The 19,063-nt window shown below is 46.1% G+C and overlaps 1 protein-coding gene across 5 annotated transcripts in view; it reads right to left on the reverse strand.

Moving 5' to 3' along the window:
- MSH3 (mutS homolog 3) overlaps positions 1-19,063 on the reverse strand; it is a 224,735-nt gene that overhangs the window by 104,822 nt on the left and 100,850 nt on the right. For all 5 annotated transcript variants that reach the window (XR_003096101.1, XR_003096102.1, XM_025214756.1 and 2 more), the window contains one exon: positions 7,913-8,045. Coding sequence is in view for 3 of the 5 variants with exons in the window: in XM_025214756.1 (XP_025070541.1) it covers positions 7,913-8,045 (133 nt within the window). In the remaining 2 variants the exon portion in view is untranslated. The remainder of the gene's footprint in view (positions 1-7,912; positions 8,046-19,063) is intronic.

Genomic DNA, 19,063 nt, shown 5'->3' on the forward strand with positions numbered 1-19,063 from the left:
AAGCAACTTCCAAGGGAAGTGGTGCTGGCTCCTACCCTGGGGGTCTTTAAGAAGCGGCTTGATGCCTACCTGACTGGGGTCATTTGAGCCCAGTTTCCCTCCTGTCCAGGCAGGGGGTCAGACTTGAAAATCTACAAGGTCCCTTCCGGCCCTACTTCTATGATTTTATGAGGGTTCGCTCTCTCTCTCTCCCTTGTCTCTCTTTCTTCTTCCTAGTAGTCCGTCTTCTGTCCCCAAAGGTAAAATGTGCTTGCTCGCTGCCGGGTTTATCAGCTGCGCCTGACTAGCCCCCGGTGTGATATCCCCTCCACCTGTGCACCCTGTAACCCGCTCCCATGACTATTCCAGTAATGGGGGCTCCTACCTGAGCCCCTGTTACATAGTTCCTCATAGATTACTTTTCCTGTAGCCAGGGGCATCCCTGGTGGGGGGTGAATCAGGGCGACTGCCCCAGGCCCCGCGCTTTGGGGGGCCCCACAGAGCTAGGCAGAGCAGCCATGGCAATTCCGCACTGCCACCAGCTTCACATGGGGCTGCTTGGCACCCTGCCCTCCTCCCCCGCCCCGGTCGAACCTGCCGCTAGCTTTCTTGCAGCCGGGGGTGGGGCCCTGCACCATGCTTAGATCATTTCTGCCTGTAGCAGCTTCATCCAGTAAAGTCACCTGGGGGGGTGGAGTAGTTTCATAGACTCTTGGCCACCACTTGTGGGGTGGCCACCCTGATCACCCCAGGCCTGCAGCCGGAGGTTCTCCAAGACACCTGCTGCACCTCCAGGTCCAAGTGCAGGGTCTGGTCCTAAACCTTCTGAACTTGTACACCCCTGAAAAGAACCTGGAGTTGACAGACTTTTTCCACTAGGTGGCCACTTACATCGGCACCCTCAATCCTTGCAAGTGCCTGGTCCTTGGCAGGGACTTTAATGTCACCCTAGACACGTGAGACTGGTTGAGCAGGGAGTAGAACCAGGCTGCCATGGTGTCACAGAGCACTGAGGTGCCCTGCTCCTTAAGAGGGGAAACTGCTAGCGAGGGAGCCCTAGCAGTAACTAAGGAGCCCAGCTGTGGGTTGCCAGGGCAACCAAAGAAGGTCAGCTGACCGGAGGGGGCAGGGCCTGGCTCCCTTATAAACCCTAGGGGCTGGGGCCAGAGTCAGTTCCCTGCCCGCGGCCCAAGAGGAAGGAACTCTCTCAGGGAAGAAGGGGGAGGCCTGACTACAGGAGCAGCATTTTGACACTGATGAGGGAAGGAGTGTTCCCCGGTAGGCCAGACAGATGTTTTAGCCGGGCGGCTTTAATTTATGTTACAGCCCAGGGCCTTGTGTTTTGTTGTTGTTACAAGACCGGTGGTTTGGGTGAGGCTATTAGGGGTTGGAGGAGGCCTCATAGGGGACCCACAGCAGGGTGAGGACCCCAGTGCCTGTGAGGGCGCAGCGTTCGGGGTGCATAGACCCCAGCCCTAGAGAAGGGCAGTTGAGACTCCCCAGAGAGGGGGCATTACTGAGAGGCCCCAGTAAGGGCCTGGTGAGCCCCAGAGAGGGGGCGGTCTTATTGAGAAGCCCAGTGCTGGCATGTTGAGCCCAGAGAGGGCGGCTTGACAGAGAAGGCCCCGAGAGAGAGCGGCATGACGGAGAAGACCCCGAGAGGGGGCAGCAGTATTGAGGAGTGCCCTGAGAGGGGACAAAAGCCCCAGAGATGGGGGCAGTTACTGAGAAGCCCAAGTGTGGGCATGGTGAGCCCCAGATAGGGGGCAGCCTTACTGAGAAGCCCAAGTTGGGCATGGTGAGCCCCAGATAGAGGGCAGTATTATTAAGGAGCCCCAGTGTGGGCACAGAGAGCCCCAGAGAGGGGGCAGCCTTACTGAGAAGCCCAAGTGTGGGCAGGGTGAGCTCAGATAGGGGCAGCCTTACTGGGAAGCCCAAGTTGGGCATGGTGAGCCCCAGATAGGGGGCAGCATTATTAAGGAGCCCCAGTGTGGGCACGGAGAGCTGCAGGAGAGGGCAGCATTCATTATTGAGAAGCCCCAGTGTGGGCAAGGAGAGCCCCAGGAGAGGGCAGCATTATTGGGAAGCCCCAGGGCGGGCGTGGTGAGCCCCAGGAGAGGGCATAGCATCACTGAGAAGGCCCCGGAGCGGGGGCAGCATTGTAGATAAGGCCCCAGAGAAGAGGGCGCAGAGTGAGATAGGGCTGGGGAGAGCCCTAGCACCGGAGGGAGTGCATCTAAGGAAGGAAGGCCCAGAGAGAACAGGAAGGGGCCAGACAGTGACAGACCTGAGTCAACGACTATTCCATCGGCGAGGTGGGGACTGTGGTGTAGGGGAGGAAACAGAGCCGCAGATAGTGCCCCCTAGCAGCGGGGCAGTACAAGGGCAGCCTCCCGCTAATTAACACCGATTAATCAATTATCAACAAGGCATGGCAGGCGAGTAGGTGGGCGGTTGCCCCAGGAACAGGTGTGGGGGCCACATTAAGGTCGGCCCAGAGGGGATACCTGTTACACATGGGCATCCTCAGGGAGATCCTGACAGACTACTCCCTGGTGGATGTCTGGTGTGCCCGTCACCCTACCAACCCCCTGCCTTCACCTATGTAAGGGTGCGGGAGGAGCAGGCATGCTGCTCCCAGTTGGACTGGGTTTATCTTTCTTTGCCTGGGCTCACTCCTCTGGCATCTGGCTGACCTTTCAGTGATCACTACCTTGTCTAAGCCCAGGCCATTCTAGGATCTGGGCATCCAAAGTCAGCCTACTGGCATTTCAGTGCCAGTCTGCTGGAGGATGTGGGTTTCAGGGAGGCCTTCCGGGAGTTCTGGCTGGCCTGGCAGAAGCAACAGGCAGCTTTCCCCTCGGCTCAGAGATGTTGGGACATAGGGAAGGCACGCATCTGGCTCTTTTGTCACAGCTACACTCGGGGGGAGCAAACCCGGCAGAGGGAGGCAGTTCGAGAGCAGCTCAAGCAGGAAGTGGCTACCGACCCAACCAACTCATCCCTCTGCAGAGAATGTTGGGAGAGGCAGGAAGAGCTTTGCGCTCTGGACGATGACAGCACCCACAGTGCATTTTTTGCTCATGTGTCCAGCTCCTTCAGGAGATGGACCATGGCTTCCACTTCTATGCCCTGGACAGGAGGCGGGGGACCAAAAAGTACATCACCTGCCTTCTGGTGGGTGACAGCACCCCCCTCATGATTGCAGTGAGATATGCTGGTGCACATGAGCCTTCTATTAAGAGCTCCTGGAGCTACGGCACTGGGAGGGCCTGTCATTTGCCCTCCTGTCCATGGAGAAGGCATTTGACAGAGTGGATCACAGGTACCTCACAGGCACATTGTGAGCCTTTGGCTTCAGGCCCCACTTTGTGAGGGCTTTCTAGGTGCTGTATGCCTCTGTAGAGTGTTTGGTCAAGCTCAAACTGGACCCTGACGGAGCCCATTCTATTCAGGAGAGGGGTGCATCAAGGCTGCCCACTGTCAGGCCACCTGTACACCTTGGCCCTGGAGCCCTTCCTCGTTTTCCTGCGGAGGCGGGTGGCAGAGTTCATATTCCGGGAGCCGGCAATGAGGCTGGTCCTGTCAGTGTATGCTGATGATGTACGCCTCACAGTCCAGGACTCGGGCAACCGGGCACAGGTGGAGGCCTGCCAGGCATTGTACTCAGCGGCCTCCTCTGCCCGGGTCAAATAGGTCAAGAGCTATGACCTGGTGGTGGGTGACAGGTGGGCTCACTCCCAGCCATGCCCCACAGGATCTGCTGGAGTGCAGGCTCACTGCTCTACTTGGGGATCTACCTGTCCCCCCACAGACCCCTCCCTGCTGGAAAACTGGCACCAGCTGGAGACAAGGGTGGTGGAGCAGCTCTGGACATGGGCAGGGTTCGTGAGGTGTCTCTCCCTGCATGGGAGACTGCAGGTGCTGAGCCAGATGGTCCTGTCCATGCTATAGCACCGCTTACACACCTCTGTGCCCCTGAGGTAGGGGCAGGGCTCCAGAGATGGGCGCTGGACCTTTTTGGCCTGGATGGCACTGGGTCACTGCAGAGGTCCTGAGCCTCCCCTTGCAGGAAGGTGGCCAGGGCCTGGTTTGCCTCCGCAGCCGGGTCTTGACGTTCTACCTTCAGGCCCTGCAGCAACTACTATACGGTGTTGGTAGCCACACAGCATGGGGCCACCTGGGTCACGCTGTCCTCCAACACTTCCTGCGGCTCCCATACAACTGGCAGCTCCTCAGCCTGCAGGGGTTCTCCCTGCAGGACCTGCGAGGGTTGCCAGAGTTCTGCCAAGACCTCTTCCATTCCTGGAGGTTGGTCTCTGCTTCCAGTTCCCTTGCAACGCTCGCTCAGGGTGCTGACCTGCTCATCGAGTCCCTCCTCTGGAACCTCCAGCTGGAGATGCCAACAGCAGAGGTGCCCTGGTTGCAACAGAGGCTGATCCTGACTGGTGTCATCCATATCGGAGACCTTCTGGACTACAATAGGCAGGAGTGGGTGGACCCTGCTGTGTTGGCCCGGCACATGGGTCAACCCATTACACATGCGACCTGCCATCTGGTCCAGGAGGTGAAATCTGCCCCATCTCCCAATGCCCTTGCTCTTGCCCTTGCCAACCAGGTCCTGCGCGGTGGCAGCGTGTCCTCCAGCCCACCAGAGTTGTCGTGGGGATGGCACCTTGCCTGGCCTCGTGGTGCTCCCCGCTGCACCAAACATGCAGCACAGGGAACCTTTTTTTTGTTCCCAGTGTGCCTCTTGCAGCATCTCAAACTGGTTTGGGATGCTGCAAGAGGCACATGTGCATTGATGTGGACATGCCCTAAGGGAACAAACTTTATACAAAGGAAGAACATATGCCTAAAAATATTGTACGTCTATACATTTGCATTGCACTAGCCACACACATGTGTAGTACAGGATTACTGTCTGCTTCTGCCTTGATGTGATAAAAATGCAGATTACAGCATTTATTATTGTAGATGTAAAGGTGGGGTCCCATGACTCCTTGCTTTCATGCTCCTGGGGAGGTGAAGCAAAGAAGCGCCTATTTAAAAGTTTACTGGCAATTTTGCCATAGTAAGGTTATGATGCCAGATGTGAACACTGTCCCAAACTGTCACAAACTCCTCCATGACCATTTCAGGCTGGACATAAGAAAGAACTTCTTTACTGTCCGAGCCCCCAGGGTTTGCAATAGACTGCCACTGGACATGGTTCAAGCACCCACTTTGAGCACCTTCAAGAGACAACTGGATCTTTATCTTGCTGGGATCCTATGATCCCTGCTGACTTCCTGCTCCTGGGGCAGGGGGCTGGACTCGATGATCTTCTGAGGTCCCTTCCAGCCCTAATGTCTATGAACCTATGAATCTGTTTCTAGGAAGACTGACTGTTCTGCTCATTCTTGCTTTTTCCAAGTGTGTCCCTTGTCAATTCGCTCTCCCTCCTTCCACACAGAGTTCTTCCTTCCACTTCTCTGTCGTCTTAGATTTCTTCAGGGATGATGACAAGAGCTCTGCAAACATTTCATTTTCAGTTTTCCTTTCCTTGCCCTGGAGAGTTGATGCATGTTCTGTGGTGAGTGACGCATCTAACCATAGAGAACCTGAGGAATCCAGTGCAGGAACTAAAGGGATGGAGAAAAAGAACCAATGCCAGTCTCCATGGAAACAATAACAACATTGTTTCACCCTCAGCTTCCGAATGCTGCTCCCATACTCTTTCTAGTTTGATGTGAGCTTGAAAATGAAACATCATTTTCCACCTTAACTTCCCATACAAAATAGGAACCCTACTCTACTCCTACGTTGCTGAGATGGTGGGTGTCCGAAGGTAGATATGCAAGAGGATTTCATATTTTGGGCTTGGTGTATGCATGCATTACTGATAACAGGTTTGCAGGGAACATCAGCAACTGCAACTGAAATTAAGGAAAATTACCTTCATCTGAGTCACCAAATGGCAAAGAAGTGGTTCTCTCAAGAAGGCAATGAGCAGACCAGGAAAATACGCAGCTATGTTACTCACCACTTTGGTCCCCTATAGACGGTGCTGCATTGGAAGGGCAATTCTACCTCTACAAGTAACCCCCAAGTCTCCTTTGCCTTACAATGTCCATGGCAATAAAGCAGGAACTATCTTTGCCTTAATCCTTTGTTTTTAATCGCCTGGAGATGTGCAGAGAGGACAGCAAACAGAAATTCCAAAGAAACTGTTCCAAACCAAAGGGGTTGATATTGCTGAGTTTCGTCACAGCAAGCCAAGCACTTCCTCTCTATGTGATAGAGGTCTCACTTTTGGGAAAGATACCACATAGAATATGAACACTGACAAAAGCTCAGAGCGCGCACACAATATTAAGCAAAGTCCTTTTAATTTTTCCTAATGTAGCTGACATTAAATCAGAGGAGTCTGACCGAAAGTCCTAATAAGGCTGAGTGATTGTGCTCTCTTAATGTCCACAGTGCTGTGCACACATACTGGGATTCAGTTGTGTCCTCCTCCTCATAAATCCAACTCCTCAAGGGCAGGACAAATCCTGTTTCTATCCGCATCTCTTTCTTCAGTGCATAATTCTACTGGAGCTCCTTTCCTTCGCTGCAGCATTAAGCTGTTTTGGGAGCAACACTTCTCCATATTTGCATTACAGTGGTTGCTTTTACAGCAAGAATGAACGGTCTCATTTCAGATCACAAAGAAATCCAAAGCTTCTATATAGCTTCACACAGATGCATGAGGCATCACTGCTGTACAGCTAGCTGAAAAGGATACAAGAGCCAGGGAGTAATTGCAAATGGAGTGCTCCTGGAAAGTGCTAGCATTTTAACAGGGATTTGCCATCTGATCAACATGACCTCAAAGAAATAGAGCCCACAGGTAGAGACAGGTGGGTCCTGACACAAAGCAATGTACTCCAACATAGCAGTGGGAAGACTGTCAAGTTACTTAAAACTATAGATGCCTCCATACAAAAAACTTATTTCATGCTACTTCATCTTGAAATTAACTTTCAAAGTTCATTAAGTTTATTAACCAATTCACACAAACTGGTCAGTTAATTTGGTAGAGCAGCATTCCATGGAAACAGGGCACTTAAAAAATATATTACTGCAATTTTCCTCTCACATCCTGTATATGGGTGGATAGGCAAAATACATTGTTGAATTAAGCCCCAACTAGTTATTCAAGATCTAACTTTCGATTTTTGAAAGAGACCGATCTTTTTCACTATACCATCAAAAGAAATTACAACTTTGTTCTCCCTCTTCCCACCTATTTTATCTAAAACAAACTGTCAAAATCTCTAAATATAACAGGGAAATAAAAGAACATGAAGTACAGCACAGGTGTTATTAGCACATTAATCTGCTTCAGCTATGAATTGCCAGAGTCTCATTACAAGTAATTCTTATTAAAATGTTCAAGCAAAATCTAAATTATAGAATTTATAAACAAATTAACATAATCTGAAAACATTAACACTTAACTACAGTAAAGTGGTTTTCACTTACCAATGTGATTTTTAGATGAGCATACAGTATTAAATGTAGTTTTAAGAAATAACCAGTGAAGTCACTCTCAATTACTGGGTTATTCTCATGTAATAGCCATCGAGCACGGTAACAAAACTAAAAAAACACTATATATATATAAAAAATCACTGATATGAACACAATTTGTATTTATTTTCCAAATCATTTCTTCCTCCAATACTATGTTATCAATTCAAGTGATATAACCAGACTAACTGAAATCAAAGAAACTATTAGTATATTTTTGTCTTTATGTCAGCTTTTATCCTTACTAAAGTTAAAGTAAATAAATAAATGCATAAATAAATATGCTTAAGCTTCTGAAAAACTTATGAAAGTAAATGTATAGATATCAACAAATATTTAGAGAACAGAGTTTGTGATGTGATAGTTCACTGCTTACCTTTTTGTGATAAATACTACACAGTCCCCTCTCTACGTCTGGCATCTTACACAGATGATTTTGAATCTGACCAAATACACTGGATTCTGACAGGAGAATTTCAGAGACAGCATCCAGTCTGGCATTTATTTCACTGTAAGACAACAACAATAATGAGATCTGTAAAAGAACAAACCAAAAACTCCCCCCAGAAAACAACCCCAAAAACTCCAGCTTTCTTTAAATATGGGAACACACACACTTTAGATATCTATATCTATCTAAATATATATAGATATATAGTTACTTTGGTCATGCCTCCATGATTCCATATAAAATTACATAAAATGATTAAGATTTACTTATATTTGAATATGGGTTAAGAGACAACAAATCCCAAGCATGTTACAGGAAAATTCCCCAGACCCTTGAGTGGTGGACATGCCAGTGTTGACTCCATGATGTTAGGGCCATCATTTGTCCTGGATATGTTGAATAATGCAGGATTGAGGCATAACATATTCAGTGGTCCGTACTGAACTCCTCGGGCATTTATAGACGTGCTCCAGGAGGCAGGGGAGAGGGAGGAGCTTAAATTAGTGCAGCTCTGAGAGCCATGCTAATTAAGAGCACCTGGAGCGCCATGCGTTGCCGCACTGAAAAATGGCAATGGGACGGTTTGAACTAAAGCTCTTCGAATGAGCTTTAGTTTAAAGCACTCCACTGCCATTTTCCAGCTCAGGGATGCTGATACATGTGACACTGGAGTCTGCTGAAGTGCAGCAATTAGTTTGTTCCAGCAAACTCGATTAATCAGAGCAACCTCCCTGCACAAGTATAGAAGCTCTGCATTTCCAACTGAACCAGTGACTCAGCTTACAACTTCAGTGAGAAATGGAGCTTACGGAACCTGCAAACTTCATACGTTCACAGCATAGCTTAAGTGTTCACTGAGGATGCAAATGTGGGACTACTACTAGATACAAGTCTATCTCTCTCACTACTCAAGAACCACACTTGAGGCTATTATGAAAGTCCTAGATTTGTCCAAAACAATTAAACTAGGTTGCTGCAGCATCCTGGGGTGCCTTGAGATGCTTTCAATGGTGCTGCAGGTTGCCATACAATGTTAGTTTGTTGAACGAGCTTTAATTAAAGCACTCCCAACACCATTTTGAAGTGTGGGCACTGAATACACAAGATGCTAACTAAAGTGGCTCCTGAGAGCTACTCTAATTAAAGTGCTCCTGCCTACCACAAAGCACGTGTAAAGATCCTTTCCTGATCAACATGACCTCAACATGATCCTTTCCTGCCTATGCAGGGGGTCGGACTTGATGATCTATTGAGATCCCTTCCGACCCTAACATCTGTGAATCCCCAGAGATTTCAAATAAAAATTCATAATGTCAAAAGCATTCTGCCCTGCTGTGATCTGAGTTCTTTGCAACAAAAGAACTGTTCTATCTGTTTCTATATGTTAAAAAAAAAAAAAAAAAAAAGAGCAAAAACTAACAGCTACCCTCTTCCAAGGGGTGCCTTGAATCCAAAAAGATTGAGAATACCTGCTCTAAACTAGCACTGAAGAAATACATGTCTCACAGAAGGCAGACTCAAACTCTGTTCGTGCTTTTGATTTCAAGTGCATAATTTTTCTCACTTATAAGGAAATTCTTAGGTTTAATAAATTTAAGAAAGAGTAACAACTGAGAAGATAATCCCCTCTAAACCAATGTTTCTAGATTCTCATCCCCCTCAAAATGCATACTAGAAATTAAGGTTCCAATTCTTCCTTTAATTCTGATCCTGTATCGCCAAACCTTCTCCACATACATATTACTCTAAACACCTTATCTCCTTCTACTTCCAAAGTGGACCATAGGGCTGGCACCACACTTCTCACCCCCTCACTTCATATCTGTAATGCATAACATCTAAAGATCCATGTAAATTTCCACACAAGGCCCTGTCTAATTTACGAAAAAGAATATTAAAAGACATATCATAGCTAAAATGTTTCTTTAAACGGTGTTTAAACATTTATTAGTATTTGGTCCCTAGAGTTAATTCTGTTTGGCATTTCCCAATTATATAAGACAGAGGGGCACACAGGAGTCTGGGGGCACAGATAAAGGGAAAAGTGCATCAGTGAGGTGAACAGAAGACTCCAGCGATGGTGCCATCGTGAAGGGTTTGGCTTCCTTGACTGCAGTCCACATTGCAGAGAGAACAGACTGTTGGGAAGGGATGGCCTCCATCTCACTTGGAAAGGGAAGAAGCTCTTCTCGGCCAGAATGGCTGACCTTCTTGACAGGGCTTTAAACTAAGACTGGAGGGGGATGGGAGGTCTATTAACAGTTCTAGCCCAAGTCATGTCAGCTGCATTACTAATAACTTGGGCAGCCCAAGGGAACCTGCTCTGATGACAGCCCAGAGAAAGGTCCCACTTAGTAGTATGAATTTTTGCATATTAGTTATTATGTTTAAATGATAATAGTATTGAATTGATCAACCTCTATGAAAACTCCATTTTGTGCTTGTTCCCTGCTTGACATAAGTAGATGAGCTTTGTATGTCCTGTGTACATGTGTGTCTGCGTGAGAGGGTGAATGGTGAAAGAATGGTAACTATTTGCATGAAAACAGAAGATTTAACTGACTGTGTAAGCAACAAGGCGCCAATGTATGAGTTACCAAACAGTAAACTGATTAAGCTAATTAATGGATGGCTGAAGAACTCATCTGTGATCAGGTGCAAAGAAGAAGGAATTTTGCATATCCTGCCATTTGAACTACACAATACTTCAAGGGAGAGATACCAGCTACAATGCTTCAAGACAGAGATACCGACTACACAATGCTTCAAGGCAGAGATCAAGACTGAAATACCAATTCTGAGATACCAACTTTACTGAAATGACCTCAAGTTGAGATAACCAGAAGAAACAACCTCTAATTAAAAACTGAGCATGGAAAAACCCCAATGCTGAACAAAGACTTGAAATCCCTAAAAAAGTGAGATGCAGACAAGCCAAGATGGGGAAATCCACTCTCTGCAACATCATGGAGCACAGGCCACGCTCTGCCACGCTCGTCCCCCGTTCCCATCATCCTCAATAAGCCTGGATTTGACCACCCAGTGCTAATATTGAGTAACTTTTGCTGGTAACTATAACATCTTACTGGAGTGGTTTTGTCTGTATGTCTGTTTGTATGTATGCTTGTGTATGTCTCTGTATGACTGGTGTGTCAAAGCTTGTGTATCTGCTTCGTATAATCAATAAAACACAGCATTTTGCCTTATCCCTCTTTATAAGTTCTCACTCTTCATTTGAGCAATTGGCAATTTTCAAGTAACAACTTCACCCCATAGGGAAGCATTGGGCTTCTCATGGCAGACTTAACTGACTGTACACAAACGCCAGGAGCTTGGTAAACAAGCCAGAGGAACTGGTCCTTCTCCTATGTGAAAATGACTATGACCTTGTAGGGATAACGGAGACCTGGTGGAACTCTACCTATAATTGGTCTGTTGCTTTAGAGGGTTACACCTTGTATAGTAGAGACCGTGTTGGGAAGAGGGTTGGGGGTGTTGCTCTCTGTCAAGGATCAGTTCACTTCCCTGCAAATTGAGTTTTCTAACCAGGAAAGGTGTCTTGAGACCATCTGGGTCAAAATATGGGGAAAACATGGGGAGGGTGACATACTTGTAGGAGTCTACTATATATCTCCCCACCAAGAAGAACTAGATCAGGAATTCAACAGGGAACTGGTCGAGACTGCGTGCTCCCAATGCATAATAGTCATAGGGGACTTCAACTTCCCTGACATCTCTTGGGATGAGCACATGGCCAAATCTGACAGGTTGCATAGCTTTCTCGCTTCCACTGATGACCTCTACCTGACGCAGGAGGTCTATGGGCCGACTAGGGGAGAGGCATTGCTTGATCTGGTCCTGGGGAAAGGGGAGGACCTGGTGAATGATGTGAGGATCAACAGGAAGCTTGGTGACAGTGACCATGAATTGGTCAACTTCTCAGTTCACTGAAGAGCAGGCAAATCGCTCAGTAAAACAGAAATCCTTAACTTTGTGAAGGCTGACTTTTGCAAACTTAGAGATTTGGTCAGGCAGGCAATTAGAGGCCATACCCCCCTTAAAAAGGGAGTACATGAGGAATGGTCATCTATCAAAAACAATCCTTGAAGCACAAGGGAAAGCCATGCCATCTCACAAGAAATGTAGTCAACAGGCAAGGAAGCCCCCTTGGCTGAACAAGGAACTGTTGGACCTCATTAAACTCCAAAGAGAAGCCTATACCAGTTGGAAAACAGGAAGCATCACCAAAGAGGACTACTCAGCACATGCCCGCACCTGTAGAGAGTGGTCCAGAAAAGCCAAGGCACAAACTGAACTCAAAGTAGCTCAGGGAATCAAGGACAACAAAAAGTCCTTCTTCAGATATGTGGGAAGTTGAAAAAAGAACAAAGATAGCATTGGGCCCCTGTGAGATCTAACAGGGCAACTGACATTCGACGCCCGAGAAAGGGCCAATCTACTAAATGACTTTTTTGCATCAGTTTTTCACCCTCCCAAGGGGATCACACTATCAGAAAGGACACAAACCATCCTGGGAGCGGGTGACGGACCCAAAATTGATCTGGATCAGGTGAGGGAACACCTTGAGAAACTGGACATTATCAAGTCTGCAGGCCCAGACAAAATACACCCAAGAGTCTTGAGGGAGTTGGCAGACATCATTGCACCCTCCTTGGCAAAGATATTTGAAAATTTGTGGCACTTGGGCAAGGTCCCAGAAGACTGGAAAAGAGCCAATGTTGTCCCTACCTTCAAGAAAGGGAGGAGGGATGACCCGGAGAATTATAGACTAATCAGTCTGATGTCCATCCCTGGAAAAATCCTGGAGAAAATTGTCAAGGGATCCATCAACACCAGATGAACGGAACGCAAGCTTCTGAAGGCCAGCCAACATGGCTTTGTGACTAGCAGGTCTTGCCAGACCAACCTCATCTCCTTCTATGACCAGGCAACATGTGCCCTGGATAAGGGAGATGACATGGCTGTCATATCTGGATTGCAAGAAAGTGTTTGACCTAGTTCCCCATGATGTCCTCATGGGTAAGCTGGGGAACTGTGCCCTTGATCATCTTACAGTCCTATGGCTAGGTAACTGGCTACGGGGTCAGACCCAAAGAGTACTAGTTGACAGAAACAAATCAACATGGTGCAGGGTGACCAGTGGAGTCCCTCAGGGCTTGGTACTTAAGCCAATACTCTTTAACATTTTCACTAATGATCTGGATTCGGGAATCAGATGCGAACTGGCAAAATTCATGGATGACACCAAATTATGGGGGAGGGCAGTCACACTGCAGGACAGGCTGGGGATACAGGCTGATTTGGACACGCTCTCAAAGTGGGCTGACCAAAACCTGATGGCCTTCAACATGGAGAAGTATAAGGTTCTGCACCTTGATAGGAAGAACCTTCAACATACTTACAGTTTCAGGAGTGCTACGCTCGCTAGCACCACGACTGAAAGAGACTTGGGGGTCTTGATTGACAAGATGAACATGATCCACCAATGCAATGCCATGGTTGGCAAAGCAAACCAAGCTCTGGCATGCATCCACCAATGCATCTCAAGGAAAACCAGGGATGTCATTCTCCCACTTTACTCAGCCTTGGTGAGACAGCAGCTGGAGTACTGTGTCCAGTTTTGTGCCCCCCACTTCAGCGGGGATGTGGAAAAGCTTGAGAGAGTTCAGAGGAGAGCCACTTGCATGATCCAAGGTCTAGAGGGCAGGATGTACGAGGAGAGGCTAAGGGACTTGGGACTCTTCAGCCTGGAAAAGAGAAGGCTCAGGGGGGACTTGGTAGCAGCCTACAATTATATAAGAGGAGCACATCAAGACCTGGGAGAACAACTGTTCACCAGAGCTCCCCAAGGGATAACAAGGTCTAACGGCCATGAACTCCAGGAAGGCTGATTTAGACTACACATAAGAAAAAGGTTATTTATGGTGCAAGTGTCCAGGGTCTGGAACAGACTCCCCCAGAGGTGGTGCAAGCACCTACTCTGGACTCTTTCAAAAAACATGTGGATGTTTTTCTTGCTGGGGTCACTTGATCTCAGCTGAATTCCTGCCTATGGGTGGGGGGGCGGAGGGGAGCTGGACTCGATGATCTTACGAGGTCCCTTTCAGCCCCTAATGTCTATGAAATCTATGAAATACGGTGTCTGGTGTTTTGCTTCTTTTTATTACCACAAACATAAATCATTATGCTTTATTGTGACAGCTGAAAAGCGTGCCTGTGTGATAAAGGTGCTTGCTGAAGGCTCTATGAAGATTATATATCAAGTGTTTTTCTGTATTTGTTTAGATATTAAGCTATATGTTGTTGCTAAAAGCCTAATTAAAGTTTAAGACATAGTGAGGCCTTGTATAAAGTAAGGCCTAGTAAATTTAGCAAAGCCTAGAAGTAGTAAGGCCCTGTGGCGCAGTTAAAATTACCTTATCAAAGGAATGCAAGGCTTGTACTGCTAATTGGTCAGTCTAAGGACAGTTGAAGTAAAAGGAATCTGAGTGGTCGTTCGTTATCAATATCGTTCAGAAGCTATAAATGAGCTGGAATATTTGGAAACCATTCAGAAGGAAGACACAGCTCTGCAAAAGAATTAGTTAGCTGTTGCCAGGATCAGTGGGCCCGTGGACCTCGAAGAGTCCAAGAACTGCATCCCACGGTCCTTTCCAGTACCCCTTTGGACAGTGTCGTTCAGGGACGCCTGACTTCGCTGAACTTTGAGCAAAAGAAGCTTGCTGTGTATCAGGCATCAGAGGGGACTGCCGATAAGTTGCCGACGCTAATTGTTTTTGTCTGTCATTGCTTGTTTTGTTACTACGCGTAGTTGTGTTTTTGTTAAGTCAATAAATCTTTCTTACCTTTCTACCCCCGACCATACTCTCAATCCCCGAACCCTCCGCAGGTGGCTGAGACACTTTATGACATGATCTTAACTAATGGGTGTTAGAAAGAACCTCCCTCCATAGGCATGTTATTCCAGTTATTCCTTTGAGGGTTACTTGCACCTTTTCAGAGTAACTTTGTAGTGATAGTCAGATGAACTGCCAGTGGGAGCCAGTACAGCAACTTCTACATTTGCCTACATCTACATGCATTGTTATTTTTATTAAAAAGTATACAGCCCCTAACAAAAAGCAAAAGATTACTTGAAAAATGGAGGGGGAAAAAGACTGTCACAGTTTCTCCAAATCCAGGTTCTTCATGTCTGGCTTTATCTCTGAGGTGACTGACTAGCATTATAAATTTAAGTCCATTGGGTGATTTGCTCAGGTTTATAACAGAACACATCTGTTGGCAACTGTATCTTCTCTCGGAGTCATGTACCAGTATTGGAGACTCTTAAAGGAATCTGGGTATAAGTCACTTGGAAAGAATTTAAAGAAATCAGATTTTGTGTTATGAAACTAGAATCAGAATACCATTCACTTTTAAAACGTTTCAACATAACATCACTTTTCAGTTAAAGGTGCCTTGATCTCTTCCAACTGAACAACAGAGCTTTATGGTAACTTTCCCTGTTGAGCCATGAAAATTCATAGAACAGCAGAAGATTAGTGGGGGGGGGGGGGTTGTTTGATTGTTTGTTTAATTATTTCCTTGCTAAATGCCTAGATGGACTGAAATATAGCTATGTAAACTAATTCAATGCTAGTGAACAGGCATGAAAAGGTCTCTAGATCTACTGCACACAAACTTTGGCCTTAAAGGAAGCCAAAAACTTGAAGTTCACCACATACTTTAAATTGTATCAGCATATATGCTAGCAAAAGCATGTCAGACATATGTGCGATGAATACATATACTGTTCTGAAGCAGACACCAATTATGTGGTGGCAGCAGCAACTGTCCATCTTATACTCTCTAGTTGTGATTCAGAGCTGATTTAAACCAAGATTTTCTCCTTCCCAGAAGAGTATCTTAAACCACTAAGGTGTTCTGTGGTCATTCTGGCCATCTCTCCTGTTGAAGCTGTTCTACTTGCATAAATAATTTGATATCCAGTTGGTCATTTGTGCATACATGAAGAGAGACATTGATTATACAGTATGATGTTCAGGGCTAATCCTTTCAAGATGGAACACCTGGGATCCAGGTGCTGCTCAAACAAGCCTTAATTATTTATGCACAGTGGAACAGCATCAACAAGAGTGTCTAAGACAGACCCAATGAAGAAGGCCTTAAAACACAGTGACTAAGGCTAGAGACAGAAGTTACACATAAACTGGTTTAACTGATCAGAAACTGGTTTAAACCTGTAACAGAACAGAAGCTCAGCATGCATAAACCAGTTTCAAAATGGCTGAAACTGGTTTAAGATAAACCTGGTTGAATGTAGCATTTGACTTAACTGATTTGGGTCAAATTGGTTTACGAAACTTCTGTCTCAGACCCCTTCCTGGCTCAAGTTAAATTACAGTCCCCCAGCATCCCAGCATGCTTTCCAGCCCTGGGCTGGGTTGTGCTGTCTGCTTCAGAGAGCAGGGCTGGCTCCACTCCTCTACTCCCTAGCTGGAGCAGTGACGGCTGGCTGACAAGAGGGTAGGATAGGGGGTAAACCCAGCTGGGGATGCAGTGTAGTCTACCGGGGGGGGGGGGGGGGGGGGGGGTGGTGGCGCGGGGGGGGGGGGGGGAAGGACTGCCCTCCCTCCTCCCTGGTCCGTCTGGGGCCAGGGAATTGCGTTAAACACCCCTTTCCCTGCTTAAACTTACTGCTGGCTACAACTATAGACTATAACTCCCAGAGATACCTGGAAGCAGAAAAAGGAAGTGATGAGCAACCCTGCAGAGTCTTGCTGCTGTGATTGTGGACTGCAAATCCTAGACACCTCAGGGGCATCAGAAAGAGGAAGCGAACACAGCCCATGCTGGTTGTGCGCCAGGGATCTGTACTCTAGCACCCCCTGGCTTCTGGCCTAAGCCACTGCAGGCATGGGGCTGCACTTCCTGAATCACAAGTGAATGTCTGTTCACTTCCATTTCAATTTAATCTTTGCAGTTTAGACTAACCTGCAAAGACTGAATCAATTCAGCTGTGGGCTTTTTGACTTTCTGTACTTAGCCTAAGGCATATTCTGAGGAGGCTGAGAGACCTGTGCTCAAAACCCAGACCTGAATTAGGCATGAGAAGGATCTGAACTGGGTCTCCCCACTTAGATGAGAATGTAGTAAAGACTGGAACATAACATATAAAGCAGGACCCATCTTCTTTCTGGTTTTATTAACTGCTTTTAAATATCCTTGTGAATCAATCCCTTGGTTGTTGTTTTTTTAAATCAGAAATGCTATAAACAACACATTTGGTTTGATCTGATTTTTTTTAATTTGCTGAGAATTCTAAAAAAAAAAAATTAATTTTCAGTTAACTCCAAATTAATTGCAATTTTCAGTTCAGCAGTTAAACCGAATTAAAAAAAAATAAAAATCAATCAAGTCCAAACTGTAAGCTGCCTGGGGCAAGATCTGTCCTTTGTTCTGTGTTTGTATAGCACCTTTCACAACTAGAACCCATTGGCAGTCTCTATTTTTGTCAGCAGAGAAATTCACTGCCCTTGTTGGGAGATTTCAATTTGAAAACTTTTCAACTGATTACAAACCTGACTTGCATTTATCATAAAATGGAAACAAAAAAAAAGTCTTCATTGGCAAATCTTGATGACTGATATAATTGAAAGAATTTAATATGAAATGCTTGACGAACTCAATTTGATCACTGGACATTTTAGCAAACTGGGCAATCAAGAAAAGGACTTGACTGTTTGTAGTGTTCACTAGCCATGTTCAAACTGACTATATTTCATACCAATGTCTCTTTGCCTAATTTATCTCAAGACAGAGCCAATTGTTGTTTTCCACAGCAAATACGTGAAAGGGCCCACTTTTAACAGAAAACTTCACAAACCTTACTTTTAATTAAAAATAATTCAAATGCATCTGCAGGGTGTGGGGGGTGCGGGGGGGGGAGAGGGAGGGGAGGTCTTTACAAATACATTTATGCTCATATAATTGCATTGCTAGGCAACATTTTGTATTTTTTTTAGATATTTCTTTAGCTGCCTGTAAGCATCTAAAAAACACTTTTGTTCTTCAATCACCTCTTCCTTCTGGTCCTGTGACTATGAAGAAAGGACTTTGTTGTGGCAACTCTACCTTTTTGGTAAAGTTTCCTTTCCAACATCTCCTGTATTGCCCATGTTAACCTGCTACACCGTTTCATCACCACAAACATAGGCGCAGCACTTCTCATGCTCTTCTGATCGAGGCTAGCAACAACTTTGCATTCTATGATATTTTTCTTATTACAACTAAAATTGAATTTTCAAGTGTGTGAAACTAATATTTTGTCAGTTGCTGAGCCTTAATGTTACTTGCAAAATGAGCATGCTAAAAATTTCCCTGAATGGCTGCTTTAGCCATTAGATACTCTCCAACTATTCAACACAAAGAGGAGCTTCCTACTCCTCCTCTCACCAGCCAGTACTCTATTCATCTAGCAATAATTTAAGGATGGAGACAGGGTGACAATTTGATTGCTTGGTCCTGTCAATATAATAAAGTCCTGAAAGCCATAAGTGCTTATAATTTCTTCTATAATAGCATAGTTTCAGGAAAAAATGGACAATTTCTTTTATGTGGTATGATTTCAGGAAGATGGGTAGCTTGATCAACTGGTTTAAATTAATTCCCAAGACATTTTTAAGAATGAACTTCAGGTGGAGTCCCACTGCTACTTTGAACCTAAGCAATAATATGTTCAGTCATAAGGGCCTGAAGCTTGCTTGCTTGCTCTCCTCGCTGAAGTGACAACAGCCAGCAGTAGCAGCAACTTTAAACTGAAGCAGCTCAGAACACATTGACAGAAGCTTGGAAAGAGGATCCATGAGGAACCAGGCTGAGGCTGCAGGTGGGAAGAGATCCTCTGACCAGAGTTAGGGGTGCAACCACAACCTAAGACATTTCCATATCATGGGGTGAGAAAAGACTGGACCCACCCATCTAGATGGTCTGCAAACTGTCAATACTTCCTCAGCCAAAGCTCATCAGCAGCTATGACAACCTTAACTGGGCTGT

This window comes from Alligator sinensis, unplaced genomic scaffold (assembly GCF_000455745.1).
Source record: "Alligator sinensis unplaced genomic scaffold, ASM45574v1 scaffold541_1, whole genome shotgun sequence".
NCBI lineage: Eukaryota > Metazoa > Chordata > Crocodylia > Alligatoridae > Alligator > Alligator sinensis.